The sequence below is a fragment of the Pipistrellus kuhlii genome, unplaced genomic scaffold (assembly GCF_014108245.1).
Source record: "Pipistrellus kuhlii isolate mPipKuh1 unplaced genomic scaffold, mPipKuh1.p scaffold_m20_p_11, whole genome shotgun sequence".
Lineage (NCBI taxonomy): Eukaryota > Metazoa > Chordata > Mammalia > Chiroptera > Vespertilionidae > Pipistrellus > Pipistrellus kuhlii.
In genome coordinates, this window is record NW_023425416.1 from 2,807,162 (window position 1) to 2,828,307 (window position 21,146).

Genomic DNA, 21,146 nt, shown 5'->3' on the forward strand with positions numbered 1-21,146 from the left:
GTCCTGCCTCTGCTTTTTTTTTGTTCTTCATCTGTTACAGAAATGACCATTGATTGGGAGAAGCAATGATGTCTGAAATTACTTATTAGATTGCAAATACTTTGCAAAGTGATTTTACTGACTTGGTTTGCTGGTTTCTCAAGTAGGGGCTGTTTGTGGATGACTCCTTTGCATAATGTGACAGAACAAGCCTGCTTTTTGTTTTGGGTCCAGTAAGGTTCCCATTCCCATACACAAATATACGTGCGCACAAAGTAAGTACCCTAGGAGAGAAAGCCCCAACTAGAGTTTGCATACACGAAGTGAATGGTACAGGAATTGTCTGAAACAAAGTGGTGGGGGTAAAAGAGAGGGCAGTGAATGCCCATGTTCAGCTGAGGAGAGGTGGTGCTGTGCCGTGGAGAGGGGGGCAGACCTGGAGCCAGGGCCACATTCAGCTCTGCCATGTATGCGAGTCGCATCACTTCTCTGCATCCACACTTCCTCCTCTGTGAATGCGTAGTGACAGCAGCTGCTTTAGAGCAGGTGGGCAGGATGAACTAACTCTGTGATGTGGTCCAGAGCCAGACATGTGCATGGACTCTGGAGGTACCCGTGGGTGCTGCTGGCACTCAGGATAGCTGCTCATATAAGCGGAGGTGCCATTTGCAGAGGCCTTCCTGGCATCCCAGAGTCATTCATTTGGTTCAATAACTATCTGTTGAATGCTTGGTACATGCAGGCTCTGTGCTGGCTCCTTTGCCAAGGGCTACAGATGAAGTGAGGTGCTGAGAGAAGACACCTGATTCTTGCTCTCATGGAGCTTCAGTTCTTATGGGGAAAACCCACACATGTGTAACAATGCAATTGTGAAGAATCAAGAGAAAAATACTAAAACTTAGAGATTTTACTTGGTAATTAAAAGAGCTTCTTTGAAGAGCTGATAGTTGTCTTGAGATATGAAAATTGAGCCATAATTTATTGGATGGAGGATCAGAAGAATGTGTGTGCCTCTGAACACTAGGAATGGCATGTGCAAAGGCACTGTGGCAGGAAGGTTAAAAAGGACTGGAAGAAAGAAAGAGCTGGGTAATAATGGAATTTCATTGTTTTGGTTCCCTCAGGCGCCAGTTACCACAAATTACTTTGGAAGTGATTATATGGTAGTACTCCCTTATTTGCAGTTTGCTTTCCACAGTTTCAGTTATCCACAGTCAGATATGATGTGAAAATATGAAATAAAATTTCAGAAATAAATAATTCCTAAATTTTAAATTGCATGCTGTTCTGAGTGGTGTGATAAAATCTTTTGCTTTCCTTCTTCATTCTGCCTGTGACATGAATCATTCCTTCGTCCCATGTATTTATGCTGTATATGCTTCTTGGCTGGCACTAGTCACTTAGTAGCCATCTTGGTTTTCAGATGGCTGTCGAGATATTGTAGTGCTTGTGTTCAAGTCACCTTTACTAGTACTTCACAACAGCCTCAAAGTGTAAGAGTAGTGATGCTGACAATTTGGATATGCCAAAGAAGGATATGTGTCCTTTAAATGAAAAGGCATGTACATAAACAATACACAGAGGGAGAACCAAGACACCGGCATAGGTAATGCCGATACTCATTGCCTCCCACAACCACTTTAAAATTACAACTAAAATACAGACCAACTATCATTCAGAACTGCCCCAAAGGTGGCTGAATAGAAGTTCTACAACTAGAGAAGTAAAGAAGAAATCACATTGAGACTAGTAGGAGGGGGGAGGGGATTTGAGTATCAAGTCAATGATTTGGAATATAAGAAAGCAAAAACACCTAATCAGAAGACTAAAATGAAAAAAAGAATCCAAGAATATGAAGAGAGTTAAGGAGCCTTTGGGACAACTTAAATCACACCAATATTCACATTATGTGGGTGCCAGGAGGGGAAGAGAGAGGGCAAGATATTGAAAACCTTTACTTACTTAAATGTTCATACTACCCAAAGAATCTATGGATTAAATGCAATCCCTACTAAAATATCAACAGCATATTTCACAGGTGTAGAACAAATACTCCAAAAATTTATGTGGAACTAAAAAAGACCAAGAATAGCTGCAGAAACTAAACAAGACCAAGAATAGCTCAGGAATCTTTGTACTTGAGAAACAAGTACAAAGTTTGAGGATTACAATACTAAATTTCAAGTTATATCATACTACAAAGCCATTGTACTCAAAACAGCCTAATACTGACATAAAAACAGGCATATATTGGGTCGGCACCTGAGTAATTGCGGATTTTTTAAAGAAAATCATAGACAATTTTTTCATGGAACTAAATAACTTTATTCTGTAATATATTGCCCATTTTGATCAATGACCTTTTGCCATCTTTCAGGCAGCATCATAATCCCACGTTCAAAAAACTTCTGGTTTTTATTAGCAAAAAACTGAATCAGGTACGATTTGACATCATCATCATTATTGAAATTTTTACCATTCAAGGAGTTTTGTAAAGATCGAAACAAAAAGTAATCAGATGGTGCAAGGTCAGGACTATATGGTGGATGTGGCAAAACATCCCAACCAAGCTCCAATAATTTTTGCCGAGTGACCAAAGATGTGTGTGGCCTTGCATTGTCATGATGGAATACAACACCTTTTCGATTTGTCAATTCGGGCCGCTTTTCTTCAACTGCATTGTTTAATTTCGTTAGTTGTTCAATGTAGACATCAGAATTGATCGTTCGGTTGGGTGGTAAGAGTTCAAAGTAGACAATTCCTTTGTAATCCCACCAAACTGATAACAAAACCTTCTTTTGATGAATATCAGCTTTTGATGTTGTTTGAGTTGGTTCATCTGGCCTGCTCCACGATCTTTTCTGCTTGATATTGTTGTAAACAACCCATTTTTCATCGCCAGTTATCAGTCATTTTAAAAATGGATCATTTTCATTACGTTTCTTTAGCAAATCGCAGCTGCTAATGCGTTGCGTTAACTGTGATTCTTTCAGTTCGTGAGGAACCCATGTATCGAGTTTTTGAACATAGCCAAGTTGTTTTAAGTGATTTTCAATGCATGTATGTGATACATGAAGCTTCTCTGCAATCTCACGTGTTGTACTGTGACAGTCCGAATTGATTATTGCTTTGATTAGGGCGTCATCAACTTCAACTGGACGACCAGAGCGTTTTTCATCTTTGAGTGAAAAATCACCAGAACGAAATTTGGCAAACCAATTTTGACACTGCCGTTCTTTTAAGGCTTCGTCACCATAAACAGCACATAACTTTTTATGAGCTTGCAATGCGTTTTTCCCTTTGAGGAAATAAATAAGCAAAATATGACGAAAATGTTCCTTTTGATTTTCCATTTTTCAACGAACTCCAAACGAAAACTACAAAACAGATCAAAAAACTTTTTTTACTGATTAACAGCTGAATAGCCAACTATCAAATAACAAAATGTGTTTTACATTTGTACTACGTCTGCAAACCTAAAAATTCAACTGAAGCCATATGTGTGTGAAACCCGCAATTACTTAGCTGCCGACCCAATAGATCAATGGAACAGAACAGAGACCCTAGAAATTGAACCAAGCTATTATGCTCAATTAATATTTGACAAAGGAGGCAGCAATATACAAAGGAGCCAAGACAGTCTCTTCAATAAATGGTGTTGGGAAATTGGACAGATACATACGTAAAAATAAATTAGACCATCAACTTACACCATACACAACAATAAACTCAAAATAGATAAAAGACTTAAATGTATGTCATGAACCATACAAATCCTAAAAAAACCTTAGCCACAAAATCTGAGACATCTCTTGTAACAATATGTTTCCAGATGCATCTCCTAGAGCAGTGGTCAGCAAACACATTAGTTAACAGAACCAAATATCAACAGTATAATGATTGAAATTTCTTTTGAGAGCCAAATTTTTAAAACTTAAACTTCTTCTAACATCACTTCTTCAAAATAGACTCATCCAGGCTGTGGTATTTTGTGGATGAGCCAGACTCAAGGGACCAAAGAGCCGCATGTGGTTCATGAGTTTGTCAATCACAGTCCTAGGGTAAGGGAAACTAAGGAGAAGATAAACAAATGGGACTACATCAAGATAAAAAGTTTCTTCATAGCAGAAAGAAACCATCAACAAAATAAAAAGGGGGCCCACTATATGGGAGAGCATATTTGGCAATGATACATCTGATAAAGGGTTCATATCCAAAATATATATGGTAGTCAAACAACTTAACAAAAGAAAGACAATCCAATAAAAAAATGGGCAAAGACCCTAAATAGACATTTTCCCAAAGGGGACACAGATGGCCAAGAGACATATGAAGAAATGCTCAAAGTCACTGATCAGAGAGATGCAAATTAAAGATAAGTTAAAACCTCACACCTGTCAGAATGGTTATCATCAACAAATCAACAAATGACAAGTGCTGGCGAGGATGTGGAAAAAAGGGAACCCTCATGCACTGCTAATGGGAATGCAGACTGGTGCAGCCATCATGGAAAACATAATGGTTTCTCCTAAAAAAATTAAATATGGAACTACCATTTGACCCAGTGATCCTACTTCTTGGAATATATTCTTAGAATCCCAAAACAGGAATCAGAAAGAATGTATGCACCCCTATGTTCATAACGACACAATTGTAAATCTAAGTTATGGAAGCAGCCCAGTTGCCCATCAGTAGAGTGGATAAAAAAGCTGTGACAATTTACACCATGGAATGCTATGCAGCAGTTAAAAAAAAAAAAAAAAGGATCTCTTACTCTTTGAGACAGCATGGTGGGACCTGGAGAATGTTATGCTGAGTGAAATAAGCCAGTCAGAGAAAGACAATTATCACATGATCGTATTCATATGTGGAATCTAATGAGCAAAATAAACTGATGAATGGAGTGGACCCAGAGATAATGGGATCATGGAATAGAGTGGGGAATCTCAGAGGGAAGGTAGAAGGTGGGTGGGTGGGAAGAGATCATCCAAAGAACTTGTATGCATTTATGCATAACCTATGGATACATAGGGTGGAGAAGGTCTGGGCCAGGGTTGGGGGTGAGCTAGAATGAGTCAATGGGGGAAAGGGGACATATGACATATTAAATAAAGATTTAATTAAAAAAATATATATTTAATTTAATAAATCTTTATTGTTTAGATTATTACAATTGTTCCTCTTTTTTTTCCTCATAGCTCCCCTCCACCTGGTTCCTACTCCACCCTCTGCCCTTACCCATTTCCCCCTCCCCACTGTTCTCATCCATAGGTGTACACTTTTTGTTCAGTCTCTTCCCATATCCCCACTCCCCCTTTCCCCCAAGAATTGTCACTCTACTCCCTTTCTATGTCCCTGATTCTATTATATTCACCAGTTCATACTGTTCATCAGATTTTTTTATTCCCTTGATTTTTAGATTCACTTGTTGATAGATACGTATTTGTTGTTCATAATTTTTATCTTTATCTTTTTCTTCTTCTTCCTCTTCCTAAAGAATACCTTTCAGCATTTCATATAATTCTGGCTTGGTGGTGATGAACTCCTTTAGCTTTTTCTTATCTGTGAAGCTCTTTATCTGACCTTTAATTCTGAATGATAGCTTTTCTGGGTAGAGTAATCTTGGTTGTAGGTTTTTGCTGTTCATCACTTTGAATATTTCTTGCTACTCCCTTCTGGTCTGCATAGTTTCTGTTGAGAAATCAGCTGATAATCGTATGGGTACTCCCTTGTAGATAACAAACTGTTTTTTTTTCTTTTTTTTTCTTCTGCTTTTAATATTCTCTCTTTGTCTTCCTCTCTTGGCATTTTAATTATGATGTATCTTGGTGTGGTCCTCTTTGGATTCTTTTTGTTTGGGGTTCTGTGCACTTCCTGGACTTGTAAGTCTATTTCTTTCACCAGGTGGAGGAAGTTTTCTGTCACTATTTTTTCAAATAGTTTTTAGTATCTTGCTCTCTCTCTTCTTCTGGTACCCTCATAATTCTGATGTTGGTACGTTTGAAGTTTTCCTACCTAGAGCAATGTTTCCCAAAGTGTGGTACATATACCTCCAGGGGTATGGGAAGAGTTTGGTGGGGGTACGCATTGCACCGGAGTTTGGTGGGGATATGCACTGCACCATGCTTAGCTGCGCCTAATTCTATGTTCTCATGAGTACAAGGGGTACTCAGTATTACGAAAATTATAGAAGGGGTACACATATGTCAAAAGTTTGGGAAATACTGTCCTAGAGGATTCTTACACTATCTTCAACTTTTTGGATTTTTTTTCTTTTGCTTTTCTGGAGGAGTGTTTTTTGCTTTTTGGTATTCCAAATCTTTGACTTGATTCTTGCAATCCTCTAATTTGCTTTTAGGTCTCTGTATAATATTTTTTATTTCAATCAGTGTATGTTTAATTTCTAGTTAGTCCTTTTTCATTTCCTCAAGGGTCCCGTTAAATTCAAGGAAATTCTTGAAAAACCTTATAACTATGGTTTTGAACTCTATATCCAATCTTTTGCTTTCCTCTATTTTTTTTTATTTGTGGCCTGCCTCTTTGTCTCCACATTTTAGCTGCTTCCCTGGGTTAATGGAGTTGCTTTGTGTGCTAGGTGTCCTATCATAGTAGGGCCCAGTAGCTCAGCCTCTCCAGTTACCTGAGGTGGGCACTCTTGCTGCAGCCCTTTGTAGGCTGTGTGTGCAGTCTTGTTGTAGTTAAGCCTTGATTGTTGTTGGTATCACTGGGGGGAGTTCACCTCCAGGCCAATTGGTTGTGAGGATCAGCAGTGTCTCTGCTAGGAGGGCTTTTGTGCTCAGCTTGGATGGGGTGGAATTTCAGGGGGGTGGAGTAGACAGCCTTGGTTTCTTGTTGGCCTCACCCTACGAGGTCCCTGTGTCTCTGTGTTCATCGTCAATGGCTGTGCACACCTCTGAGAGAAGGCTGCTTTCGAGTTTTGTCCACTACCAGACAGTCCAGTTTCTCCCCAAATGAGTCTGGTACCCAAAGTCTCACCCCGAGCTAGATTTCAGTGCAATTGGAAGGTTTTGTTTTCCTCCTGAAGGAGAAAGCTAGCTGCGAGTTTGCTGCCTGTCCTCTCCGTGGGCTGCGAGTAAGCCAGCTGCATATTCAACTGTCCGCCATTTCCTCACGCACAGGTCTCCACACCTCCACAATTCCTCTGAGTCTGTGTCCTTTTCTTTTTCTTCTAGTTTTAGAATTTCCACTCAGCCAGCTTTCTGTTCTAGACGATGTCTGCTCTGTCTTCCAGTTGCAATTTTAAAATTGTTGTGCGAGGCAGCAGTTGGGAGCATTGGGGAGCGTTGCTAGATTATAGCATGGACTTCTGCTACAGAAGTAACAGGGAAAGCAAGTACAGAATCACGTTATGTTCTTGTGTTTATTGTGTGTAGTATACATATAAACTATTACCATTTCATTTAGAAGCTATGAGTATATTTAACAAATTTAAATGCCACCCAGGGCCAGCCCGAGGGACAACCAAATGACTGAACAAGCAGGCTGTGTGGGGCGACCAGGTCGGCAGGGGGGTTAGTGAGGGACATTTTATGTGATGTTGTTATTTAATTATATAGTATCTTATGTTTATTTAAGGATAGTTATATTTTTATTCTATTTATAAATATGGCTTTATTAAAAAAACATAATAAAAATATAGTTAATGTTAGTACTGTCAAATATATATATATATTTTTTGCCACAGGAGGGCACTGTTGTCAAACAAAAGATGATTTTAAGTTGAAAATTTAGTAAAGGTTTAAATTAAGCTTTTAAGAATCATTTATGTCATTAATGGATTAATGAATTAAAATGGCTAATATTATCTGCAATGGGCATTGTCTTCTTATTTAATCCTGCTGGAGCTGAATTGACTGTGTGTGTATGTCCATGTCATTAATAGCTGAGCCCACACTGTATTTTTCCTAAAGTGCTCTGAGAGTTACAGCTGGCAGGTGGGCATTTAGCTGAGCCATGTTAGTTCACAGGGAAGGAACATGGGAGCATTGTGGTAAATGGGAATGAAACTAGAGACTACTTAACACACGTTTACACCCACGGTGTACAGGCATAATGCTGGAGGTTATAGCACAAGAGAAATACAGAATCACCCTTCCCTCCAGAGGCTTGTCTGAATTTTGGTTATGCAAGCAAAATGATGACAGCAGTACACATGCTGCTATTGATTTTTATGCACAACTTTATTTTTATGAATATTATTTTTTCTTTCAATTTTATTTTGTGTTAGTTTTGGTGTACAGCTTAGAGGTTATATATAGATAGTCATATACTTTGCATAGTGTTCCCCTCAATACTTCCAGTACCCCAACTGGGACTATACATAGTTACCGCAATACTAGTGACTCTATTTCCTTTGCTTTACTTATATCCCCTTGACTTTTGAATATTTTTTATGTGGAATTAAGTCATCACATAAAAACTTTGTAGCTAAAAGTTCAAGTGCTTGGCAATCTGTGGGAAGCCTCTAAAACATGTTGGCTATTTATTATGTTAAATAAAATCCTTGAAAACCATGATTTGATTATTTTAGTAATGAGAAATGAGAGGAAATTTTCCATTAAAACCTGGTCGAATGAACAGAGAGGAAGCCTCTGCAGTAGGGATAATTGGGCCTTGAGAGATTTATGCTGAACTGCCACCCCCACTCACATTGGTCCAGCCCAGAACGGGGCAGTTCCCCTGGGACCACAAGCTGTGGAGTCACACAGGGCGCCCCTGGATGGGGTGAGTGCCTTTTACTTCCTGTAACTTACTCTTTTGTATGCAGGCTCCCAATGAACCATGGTCACTCAGGGATGATTACTTGTGGGCTCTTCATGGTCAGCGGGAGGATGGGGCTTTTTCTTATTACCAAAATGCACTATTTGTCCATCTTCCAAAAGAAAGCAATACCTCACTGCACTGAAACTAGTGCAGCTTTAGGACTTTTGCTGTTCTGAAAATGACAAGAGTGTGAACCTTATAAAAATGCAGTATGCCTTTTAATTTATTGAAATCATTGTCGACTGGAAGAGCCTTTTAAAAGAACTCTCTGCAGCTAATTTAGATGAGACGGCATTGGTAACACTTGAGATGCCATTTATAAAATTCTTTGATGTTATAGACACGGTCATCTTCTTTAATGGCTCACTTATAACAGGTGTGATGTAAAGTGGTTCAGTCATAAATTCTTCATAGATGTTTTCACGCAAGCAATAAAAAGCAATTTATTGCCCTTTAGATGTGGCTCATTGGCTGTGTCGAACTATGAACCAGGAGGTCATGGTTTGATTCCCAGTCAGGGAACATGTCCAGGCATGCAGGAGACAGCCAATCAATGATTCTTTCTCACCATTGATTTATTTTATTTTATTTTTAATTTCTTTATTAAGGCCTTACATATGTGTCTTCATCCCTCCATTAACCATTAACCCCAGGAATCCTCCCCACCCCCACTCATGCCCTCACCCCTCTGGTGTTCGTGTCCATTGGTTAGGCTTATATTCATGCATACAAATCCCTTTGCTGATCTCCTCTCCTTTTGCCCACCCTCCCCTACCTTCCCTCTGAGGTCTGGCAGTCTGATCGGTGCTTCTCTGCCTCTGGATCTGTCCCTGTGCATCAGTTTATGTTGTTCACTATATCCCACAAATGAGTGAGATCATGTGGTATTTGTCTTTCTCTGATTGGCTTATTTCACTTAGCATGATGTTCTCCAATTCTATCCATGCTGTTGCAAATGGTAAGAGAAGGAGTTCTTACCATTGATGTTTCTCTCTCTCTCTCTCTTTCTCTCTCTCTCTCTCTCTCTCTCTCTCTCTCTCTCTCTCTCTCTCTCTCTCTCTTTCTCCCTCTCTGATATCAATAAAGATATATATTTTAAAAAGAGCAATTTATGACAGGTATGTACCATATTCTGGCAGAAAGGCATGCATGCTTTAATATGTGGTGTGACAGTGTTGTAAATTACAAAGCAATCCATTGCCTTGCGATGATGTGAGAGCTGAGTGGGGCTCAAACCGTGGGTCAGTGCTGGACAGACAGGCACAGCAGCACGCTCTCAGGTATGAGGAGTTGGTGATCCTGGTCTTATTTCAGAGCAAGTCTGTCCAGACAGATTGTAGTGGGTTTTGCATACTTTCCTGGAGAAGCTGAAAATTTCTTGAAGACAGTTCACTGTGGTTGTGTTACTTAAGCAACTGGAGATGGACATACCTTTTCTCATTTTCGTCTGAAGAAATGGTGAATTATCTCATGTAGGCAACTCCCAGTTGTTGGACACCACATTGCTTCACGAGACCATCGTCTCACTCCTTTCCACTCACAGAATCTTTTCCACTCCCCAAGTGCAGGAGCTGGCTTATTGAACAGTTCTCACTTCTAGCACCTGTGTCTTGATTGAGTGGAAATGACAGTCTCTAAACTCTTAGGAGCGTGACCATCACCTCATTAGCTGTTAGAATTGCTCCTGCTTGTGACCTGAAGTCACCAGGCATCCCCATCATCCTTCCCCTGAGGTCAGATGACGTGATGGTCAGTGGGGCAGCAGCTAATTATTGACCCTCTGAGGCGGTGATGTCAGCAGAGCCTGTGACCTCCCCAGAGAGGCTGCCCGGGGGCAGCACTGTTCAGTAGCCTGAGGTCTGTGCTTTGCCTGCAAGCCACTCTGCTGGCTGTTTGTTGCAGAAATGCTTTAGAATGGGAGTTTGGGGAAATGAGTGTGAGCGACTCAGGAAGAAAAGTCCTTTTCCTCTTTTGTTCCAGTGTTGAATTCCTTCCCGGGCTCAGTTGCCTGCGCTCTGCTGGTGGGTTTTCACCTGAGGATACCTTTTCTGTTGTGTCTTTTAGAGTGAAAGGAAGGGAGGATGAGAGTGGCAAAGTCACACACCGCTTGGTTGCTTCCTGCATGCTGATCCGGAATTGAACGTGGGATCCTATGGTGCTTGGGCCAACACTAACCAGCAAGACACATGGGCCAGGGCTCTAGAATTCTTGCTTGTTTGGTCTTCATTAGAAAGATGATGTAAACCTTGAATGAATCTGCTGCAAATCAGAACCACTGTTTTTCACCAGCTTTTCAAAAATGGCAAAACTTATCTAGAAGTTAATATAAAATATCTAAGGTTCCAAGCCACAATCTGGTAGCAAATTCAGCCCAGTAGCCTATACACATTTGTCCACAGACAGAAGTTTCATCTACATGATCCTCATATTGAATTCCCAAAGGAAGATAGATTTATTTTCAGTCTATTTACTGAAGCATGAGAGGGGTCTTTGTAAATAATGTCTACAATTGGAATGGTAGGTGCTTGTGTTGGGTGGCTTGAGTTTGAGCCCTGAATTAGGCATTTGCTACCTGAGTGACCCTGGGCGGGTCATTGCTCTATGCCTTACTCTCCTCATCTGTATGTCAGCATATAAAGAACTCCTACATTTTAGTGAGTTAATATTTTATAGTGCTTAACACAGTGCTTGGCATGATGTACATGCTTTAGAAATACAGGCAAATAAGCCTCCTCTGGGGCTTGGGTGAATTCTCAGAGAACGAATTAACCAGAACACTCCAACTCTCAACTCGCCTTGTTTAGCATCAGAAATTAAGAATCACTTTAGAATATTTTAATAACTGAAGCCTTACAAGTAAATATTTAATATCTTAAATATTTTGATAGGATTTCCAACTTAATGAAAAGTTGAAAAAATAGAAAAATAATTCTCATATAGCCTTCACCAATTGCTTACATTTTGCTCATTTGTTTTCTCATTAATGAATTAATGAATTCGCTAATTTTTCTCTTTTCCCTTCCTTTCCCCTTTCCTCCCTTCTCTCTCTTTTCTCTCAGAATCATTTGAAAGTTTGGAGACATTTGACCCTTTATGATTAAATATTTCAGGTCGTTTTCCCCCCCTATTTTAATTTAATTTTATTGTTTAAAATATTACACATAGAAGTACATATATCCTCCCCCCATTGACATTCCCCCAGCTTCCCCTACCCTCTGTCCCATGCCCTCATCCCACCTCCCGCTGCCCCCAGTGTCTTGTGTCCATTGGTTGTGCTTACATGCATACAAGTCCTTTGGTTGATTTCTTTCCGCCCCACTCCACAACACTCCCCAGCCCTCCCACTGTAATTTGAAAGTCTGTTCAATGCTTCACTGCCTCTGTATCTATCTTTTTGTTCATTGGGTTATAATGCTCTTTATTTTCCATAAATGAGTGAGATCATGTGGTATTTTTCTTTCATTGCCTGGCTTATTTCACTAGCATAATGCTCTCCAGTTCCATCCATGCTGCTGCAAATGGTGAGAATTTCTTCTTTTTTATAGCAGCATAGTATTCCATTGTGTAGATGTATCATAATTTTCTAATCCACTCCTCTGCTAATGAGCACTTAGGCTGTTTCCAAACCTTAGCTATGGTGAATTGTGCTGCTATGAGCATAAGGGTGCATATATCCTTTCTGATTGGTGTTTCTAGTTTCTTGGGATATATTCCTAGAAGTGGGATCACTGAAACCAAAAGCATTCCCTTCCCGTCACTTCCTTTCTTTCTCTTGTGTCCCAACAATAGCGCTGCCCTTCCTGCCAGTCTGCTTCCAAAGCTGCTTGTCTAATATTTTCAATGGTGAGAGACACTGACCGTATTGAGACTGAAAAAAACTGTTACCGTGTCCAACATGTCAAATGGGAGTTCCATTTTTATTTTTTTGAGGAAACTCCATACTGTTCCTTTATGATTAAATATTTTGGTCCTTTTTTTTTTTTTTTAAATTGCAAGTACATTTTCTTTCCTAACTACAGAATAATGATCAAAATCAGGAAATTTAATGTTGACACAAAACTAATTTAACCTATCATCTATATTTAGAATTTGTTAATTGTCCCAATAATGTCATTTACAACTATATCTGTATGTATTTGTTATATGTGTTTATGTATGTGTAGGATTGTATGTATGTTCGCATGTGTGTTTGTGTGTATGTATATGTATGGGTGTATGTGCGTGGTGTGTGCAGTTCATTCTGAGGATAACTCTTTATGTGTGTATTTTTTGCCCAAGATCCATTGTGGGATCACAATTGCATTTAGTTGTTATGTGTCTGTCCTTTACTTGAGAATATTCCTCACATGTGTGTATATATGTTTGCATATATATACATGCATATATCTTACATGTACACACATATCATTCATGAACTTGACACTTTTTAAGAATATAGAGCAATTCTGTTGCAGAATGCTCGCAAATTCGAATTAGTTTGATTTTAACTCATGATTAGACCCAGGTTTAAGATTATTGTGTCGTACAATTTTAAAAGGACCTGGGATATTTCATCATTGTAGGCTTTTAGAATGACAGTGAGAACTTGATGCTGTACAGATTGATGTGTGGAGGGAGGCGGGTGCAAGAAAATGGACAGGAGCGAGATTCTGAGGGTGCTTACCTATACCTAGCAAATAACTATGTCCCCAAAGAGTAACCCTCTTGGGAGTTGTCCCCCGGGCAGGGCAGGCAAGTAGAGGAAAAGAGGAAAGGTGAAGCCTCTGCGTTTGTTCCTTGGTAAGAACCCGGCGTGGCAGCATCCTTCCTGTGCGCAGGCGCAGATGAAACATCCGAAGAACGGTCCTGCCTCAGCAGCTCAGAGGCACTTGGCACCAGGACACAGGAACAGGCTACGCTCCTGTGGCAACAAGGGACCATCTCCACACCAGGTGGGAGGTGCAAAGCACAGCCCGCCTCCACATGCTGGTCTTTTTAATTCCTTCTGAGAATTAGTGGACACGGTAACAGTTTTTTTCAGTCTCGATACGGTCAGTGTCTCTCAGCATTGAAGATATTAGACAAGCGGCTTCGGAAGCAGACTGGCAGCAAGGGCAGCTCTACTGCTGGGACACAAGAGAGAGAAAGGGAGTGACGGGAAGGGAATGCTTTTGGTTTCATGCACAACATTATTGGTGGTATTGGGCTGCTAACATCGGGAAATGACAAGAGTTACTCCTTCTCCGTAAGTGTCAGGGTCTACTGTGGGGAATCTGACTGAGTGAGTTACTGCTCAGCCTACAATTAAAGTCCTGGCTTTGTGTCTGGCATATGAACCATTAGGTCACATTTCTTTTCACTGATGGACCCATGTTTCAATGAATTGAAGAAAAGAATCCCCAGTGGCTCTGTTTGTGTGAAGAAAACAAGATAAATATTAGATGGGAAAGGTCAAGTTGGCTTCCAATATTGTGGGAGTTCATTATGATGGGCTCTGATGAATTACACTGTGTGTTTCTTTTCGATATGAGAAGGTCACATTGTGCTCTCGGGTGGGCATCAGGACAAACATATTGAATAAGGTTGCGGTGTCTGGGAGATGAACACGCGCAGTGTTTCTGAGCCCCTTGTATTTATACAGTGACAGCACTTTCCTCCGGCTGAGCGGATGACTCATTTTTTCTCTCTTCTGCATCCCAGAAGCCTCACGCCTGCTCCTGAATGTGCTCTCGAGGCAAACGAGCGTTTATCTTCAGGGATGTCTGCAGAGAAGAAAACTTTCAGCTGTGCTTTGGGGCAGATTTGTAATGGGCTAGGTGCACGAAATTCGTGCATGGGGGGCGGGTTGTCCCTCAGCCCAGCCTGCACTCTCTCCAATCTGGGACCCATCAAGGGATGTCCGACTGCCCATTTAGGCCCAATCTTGATGGCCTGGTCACCCCCAACTGCCCTCCCCTGCTGACCCGGTCACCCCTGACTTCCCTCCCTTGCCAGGATTCTACAGTCAGTAGGCTTTGTGGCAAGAATAATTTTTATATTGTATTTGCAACTTTAATACTACTGACACATGATTATTTTTCGTTAATCTCCACCATGGGAGGGACGTATTTAACTTAGCAACACTAAAAGTGGTATACACAGGACGTTAAAAGTGGTATACACAGGATGTTAAAAGTGGTATAGTTTCACCACTTGTTTTTGTTGTTAAGATGCCTTTGGTTTAGCAACATCTGAGTTCTCTTTGTGAGGATGTTTTTGCTGAGGAGCAAAGGCCTTTTGGGTCTGAGCACTAAAGGGGCGCATGAGTGTGAGTCATGGTGTGGACAATGCCCTCTGGATTTTGGAATGGTGTTTTCTGCTGGAACCACTTTTGCCCTCTGCCTCCCATCAACACTTTTCCAAAAGCCCTTGCCGATGGATTAGCACCATCTTTGGGTTTATGTCTCAGGAAGCCAGGAGGTCAGATCTTTGTGCTGGCTCTTCCCCTGCGCTGTGAGTGTGGGCAGGCTGCAGAGCGCTTGGGAAGGGACCATCCCCAAGCCCATTTTCTACCCTTTGTTAGGGAAACCAGAGAGTGGAAATTTACATCATGAATGAATGGTTTTGGAGTCTCAGTCAGATTTTGAATGTCTTTGCTGTTGAGGGAATTTTTACTTTAAAATTGTATTCTGTTAACTAATATGTGGCTAGTTAATGAGTGTGGGATTTTGTATACCCCTCTTTCCCTACCCCCTCACCGCATACTCAGGACACTTCACAGATGTATATGTGCTTGGCTGTGTACTACTTGCCTGAAACTGCAGGCATAATTGTAAAAAAAACATTATTTTGCTACTGGAAATTTGTATCATTTCAACATGAAAATGCTAATGGCTTCCTGTTTTCTTTTTTTGAAATAGGTCTTCCAAGCTAAGATAACTACAGAAATGGCTGGTCCTCACTACAAATGGAAATGGTAGTCACTCCAAAATACATCCTGGAATAATTGTGTTCCTGGAACCAAATCTTATGAAGTCTCCCAGGTAAAATAACTCTAACACTACCCAGAGATGACATTGTTATGAAGCACTAAGAATGTAGCGAAATGGAGTATTCTGGAGTTGATGATTCTTTATAAAAGCCTTCCTTTGCATTTAATTTTTGGAATTTGGGGAATTCTAGTTTTTTAAATTTTAGTTCTCATCTTGGAAATTATTTCAGTTTGTAAAGCAGTGTTCTGGCTTTCAGTGGGGTGCAATGTGCGATTTTTAAGATAAACCAGTGGAGAGCATTGAGGCTGAAGCAGCACAGTAGGTGAGAGCCAGGAGCCTTTTACTTGGGGCTGGATTATTGGATGAAACGAGGAATTGCTCCATTGTGGCCCCTCCTCCCCGCGTCTCTCCAGGAGTCACTGCTTTATTAAGTCACTGCTTCTTCTGGGCCCTTGGGCCTCGCTGCTACTCAGGAAGAGTCACCCACATAAGAAGGTGGAGCAGGGCTAGTGCCTGACACTGGAATGGCTGCTCTTGAGACTTTTGATTTGGGATTTGTTGTTAGGATCTCACTGGAAGACAGAACCATTCTGAGGATATGGGGCAGAGAGAACTGAACCCAGGAACTGCTCACACATGTGGCAGGAGAGTCAGGGAGGTCAGTCTTCTGATAGGGGGCAGCTCTGACCTTAGCAACAGTAGGAAGCTGCTCCCTCCGGGGCTGGAGGAGCAAGGAGGGAAGTGTTTGCACTCCTGGGGGAGGAACCTTCAGCAGGAGCTTGCACGTGGGGAAGAAATAGCCAGCTCCGTAGGACCTGCCCAAGACAGAAGCTGCTTCAGAGGTAGATTGAGTCTCAAACCAGTGAGCAATATGATACCTTTACAATAAGATCTATTTGACCAAACTGTGAGAGGGAGGGAGTGGGGGGGAGAGAGGGGACGCTTGGCAGAGTGGGTTCCTGTAGATGTGGCCCCAGCCCCGAGGCTGTGTCCCCTGCAGCGCAGAATCAGGTTCTGGCTGAGGCTCTGTGCACTGGCAGGTGGTTCCTAGACCCGTCCTTCCTTCCAGGACCCCCTCAGTCCCTGCTCCCAGGGTTCCCGGACAGAGTCCACCCCATGAGCTATGTCCGGGTTGAGTTTGTACATCCTGTAATGAAGAGTGGGTTCCTTGGATCCACTGCAGTGGATTATGTTATCAGGGACCCCACAGGACCCGGGCCAGGCAGAGCTAACACCATCGCAGTCTCCAATGCCAAGCGCCCTGACTTTTACTTGAAAAAGTTAATTTTAAAAAAAGCAAACAGAAAGCTAATCAAGTTCTAATTTCCCTAAATATAAAAAGGGGCAGGAAATTAGGGGGTGGTGTGCATTTTTTTCCCAATAGGTTTATTTCTAACTCTTGGTTTAAATGTTGTGTGTGTGTGTGTTTGGTGTGCATTTTTTTATAATTTCTTTTTCTATTCTTTTCTGGGTTTGTTTTAGAATAGACTATACAACCACATTTGTGAACTGAATTGTCTTTGAACAACTGTTTTGATGAAATTGTTTGTTTATTTATTTTGTCGGGTTTATTGAGATGTATTTGTCACATAGCATTGTGTATGTTTGTACAACGTGTCAACTTGATGTCTCTGAACTACAAAACAATGCCACCGTGGCACTAGCTGCCTCCTCCGTTCCTCTCGCAGAGCCTTTTATTGTGTGTGTGTGTGTGTGTGTGTGTGTGTGTGTGTATGTGTTTGCGCGCGCATGCTTGTGTATGCGGTGAGGACATGGAAGACCTCCTGTTTTAGCCACTTTATGAGACAGCGTCATTAGCTGTAATCCTCGTGCTCCAGATGAGATCCCAATACTTGTTGATTTCATCACATTTCAAAATGTAGGAACTTTAATCCCTACATTTTGCCATTTGTTCATCTCAGCCCCTGCTCTCACCCCTCTGCTCTCTCTTTCTGTGGGTTGGTCTTTTTTAGATTCCACATAGACATGGTATCATAGCATATTTCTCTTTCTCTGTCTGACTTACTTAGCTAATGCCATCGAGGTCCATCCAAACTGAGGCCCTCAGGGCTGAACAATATTCATACATTCATCCATTCATTTGAGATGTCCATATGAAGTTCATTTCTATCCACCTGTACTTGCCCATATTCCCACCATTAAACTTTGAGATTCATTTAATGAGCTACGAGGCCAATCCTCTAGGATTTGTAAATAACCAACGAAACCAGGACAGAACATTTCTGTGGTTTCTCTCAGGTGCAGAAACCTGTGTAATTACAAGTATTTGAATTTCCACTCGGGGTGCAGCTTTCAAATCCTGGGCTATAAAATGGTACGTGACCGCCTGCTCTGTCAGGCAACCCGCGCTGCACCAGGGGGTCCATAGAGAGACTTCCCCCTGGGCACGTTGCTCACTCGGAAACTCTCAGTTACAGAAGGTGCTTGTTGAGGGTTGGGTGACTGCACAGCACGGCTGAGCCCTCCACCTTCTCCCCTGCACCGTGCTGGCCACAGAGCCGGGAGGCCGGCTCACCCTGCCCCTGTCCTTTCTCCTAGGATGAAAGTTTCTGCGAAGGCAGCCTGGCCACCACTCTGGCTCTTCCTAGCCTCCGTGCTAATGGTCTGCTGTGAGCTGATGGCCGCTCCCAGCCCACACCCCCGGGGACGCACAGGTAGGCCGTTTAAACCTTTTGTGCTGAGGAGGTCGATTAAGCAAACCCTTTCAGAGTCAGAGGCCATGTTAGACCAGGCCGTGGACAGGAGCTCTTGGTGACATGCCACTTCCCGAGGGAGCGGGAAGCCAGCAGAGACATCACTGAAAGGTTTGTGCCGAGTGTCCTTCGGGCACCGTGTGCTCCGGGCTCTCCTCTCTGCCCTTCCTGAGGACACTTGCATTTCTGTAGCGATTTCAAAAAGGGATCCAGAAGAACAGCAGCACTTTATTGTTTTTTTCAGTAAGTACATGAAATTCATCTTTTCTTTTTAAAAAAACTCATAAGTTTATTTATTTTAAATTAAAAAAAATTTACTCTTTCAGTTACAGTTGACACTTAAGACGATCTGAGTTTTGGGTGTATAATATAGAGGTCAGACAGCTCAATAATTTAAGAAGTGGGCCCCGTGAATCTAGTACCTACCCGGCCACATGCACAATTCTGACCACATTACTGACTACATTTCTTATTACTTCACATTCCTGGGACTACTTTCTAATTACCAATTTGTTCTTATTTCTTTCAGCTTTTTCACCCAGCCCCCTAACCCCCTTCTCCTCTGGCAGCCATCAAAAGATAGTTTGTTTTCTGTCTTTTTAAAAAAATATATTTTATTGATTTTTTTACAGAGAGGAGGAGAGAGGGATAGAGAGCCAGAAACGTCGATGAGAGAGAAATATCCACCAGCTGCCTCTTGCACACCCCCTACCGGGGATGTGCCCGCAACCAATGTACATGCCCTTGACCAAAATCGAACCTGGGACCTTTCAGTCCACAGACCGACACTCTACCACTGAGCCAAACCGGTTTCGGCTGTTTTCTGTCTTTTATTTGGTTTTGTTTGTTTATTTTGTTCTTTAATTTCCAAAGATAAGTGAAATTATATGACATTCGTCTTTCTCTGTTCAACTTATTTTACTTAGCACAATACCCTCTCAGTCAGTGGTCGGCAAGCTCATTAGTCCACAGAGCCAAATATCAACAGTACAATGGTTGAAATTTCTTTTAGAGCCAGTTTTTTTAAAACTTATACTTCTCCTAATGCCACTTCTTCAAAATAGACTCAGGCCATGGTATTTTGTGGAAGAGCCAGACTCAAGGGGCCAAAGAGCTGCATGTGGCTTGCTGACCACGGCTCTAGGTTCATCCACGTTGTTGCACATTTAGTGATGGCCGAGGAGCACTCCGTGTGTGAATGTACCACAGCTTTTTGTCCCCTCACCTTCTGGGGGGCACCGGGCTGTCGCCATGTCTGGCTGCTGTGAATGCCGCTTCGGCAGCACTTCACTATGTGCCTGTGTCCCTGCAGCCTCATTTGAAGGCAGAACATCTTTATCATGAACTTGAAGTGCACAGGGCGCAACAGAGGGAGCTTCAAGATAATTGAAGGCCCTTTTCAGATGGGAGGAAAGATGATGGATGGTTTTTTAAAAAGAAGGAAGAATTAAAGCAAAGAACAGGACTGCCCCTTGTAGGGGACCTAACTGGAATGCCAAAAATTGTGGAGACTCATTCTGAACGTTTCTAGTGAGACCCATGTTTGTACTCTGCTTATTTCTAAATAAAGATGAATCAGTTATGCACCTCTCTCTCTGTGTTTCTCTCTGCTTTTTCTTGTTACATATATGTTTAAAGTGACACCAACTTGGAAACACCCTAATGAATTGCATTTTCCTGAATAACTTACATTTATCAGTAGAGTCACAACTAATTGTCTCTGCTTTGGTTATCTGAGGTGGCAGTCCCAGGCATGTTTTTTTTTTTTTTTTTTTTTCCTCCTTTAAAATTTTTTTATTTTATTTTTATTTTTCTTTTTTTTAAATTTTATTTATTATTATTATTATTATTTTTTAAAATAAATTTTTATTGTTCAGATTATTACAAATGTTCCCCCCATCCCCACCATTGCTCTCCTTCACCAGGTTCCCACCCCACCCTCTGCCCTTTCCCCACTCCCCATTGTCCTCATCCATAGGTGCACAGTTTATGTTCAGTCTCTTCCCACACCCCCCACTCCCCTTTTCCCCAAGAATCATCAGTTCACTCTCCTTCCATACCTCTGATTCTATTATATTCAACAGTTAATATTGTTTATCAGATTTTTTTTTTAAATTTCCTTGGTTTTTAGTTTCACTTGTTGATAGTTACATATTTGTTCATAATTTTTATCTTTATTTACTTTCTCTTCTGGAAGAACCCCCTTCAGCAATTCATATAATTCTGGTTTGGTGTTGATGAACTCCTTTAGCTTTTTTTTTTTTTTATTAGTGAAGCTCTTCATCTGACCTTCGATTCTGAGTGATAGCTTTGCTGGGTAGATTATCTTTGGCTGTAGGTTCTTACTATGCATCACCTTGAATATTTCTTGCCATTCCCATCTGGCCTGCATGGTTTCTGTAGAGAAATCAGCTGACAATCGTATATGTGATCCTTTATAGGTAACTACCTTCTTTGCTCTTGCTTCTTTTAATATTCTCTCTTTGTCTTTTGCTCTTGGAATTTTAATTATGATTTGTCTTGGTATGGTTCTCTTTGGATTCCTTTTGTTTGGAATTCTGTGCGCTTCCTGGACTTGTAAGTCTAATTCTTTACCAGGTGGGGGAAGTTTTCTGTCACTATTTCTTTCAGTATGGTTTTGATATCTTGCTCTCTCTCATTTCCTGGGACCCCCATAATTCTGATGTTGGTTCTCTTGCAGTTGTCCCAGAGGTTTCTT

The 21,146-nt window shown here is 41.4% G+C and overlaps 1 protein-coding gene across 1 annotated transcript in view; it reads left to right on the forward strand.

Annotated features, from left to right (window-relative positions):
- Positions 1-15,645: 15,645 nt before the first annotated feature.
- The window catches only part of TAFA4 (TAFA chemokine like family member 4), an 86,713-nt gene continuing 81,212 nt past the window's right edge, over positions 15,646-21,146 (forward strand). Inside the window, 2 exon segments of the mRNA XM_036430576.2 lie at positions 15,646-15,764; positions 18,273-18,388. Coding sequence (XP_036286469.1) covers positions 15,751-15,764; positions 18,273-18,388 — 130 coding nt within the window. The 5' untranslated portion in view covers positions 15,646-15,750.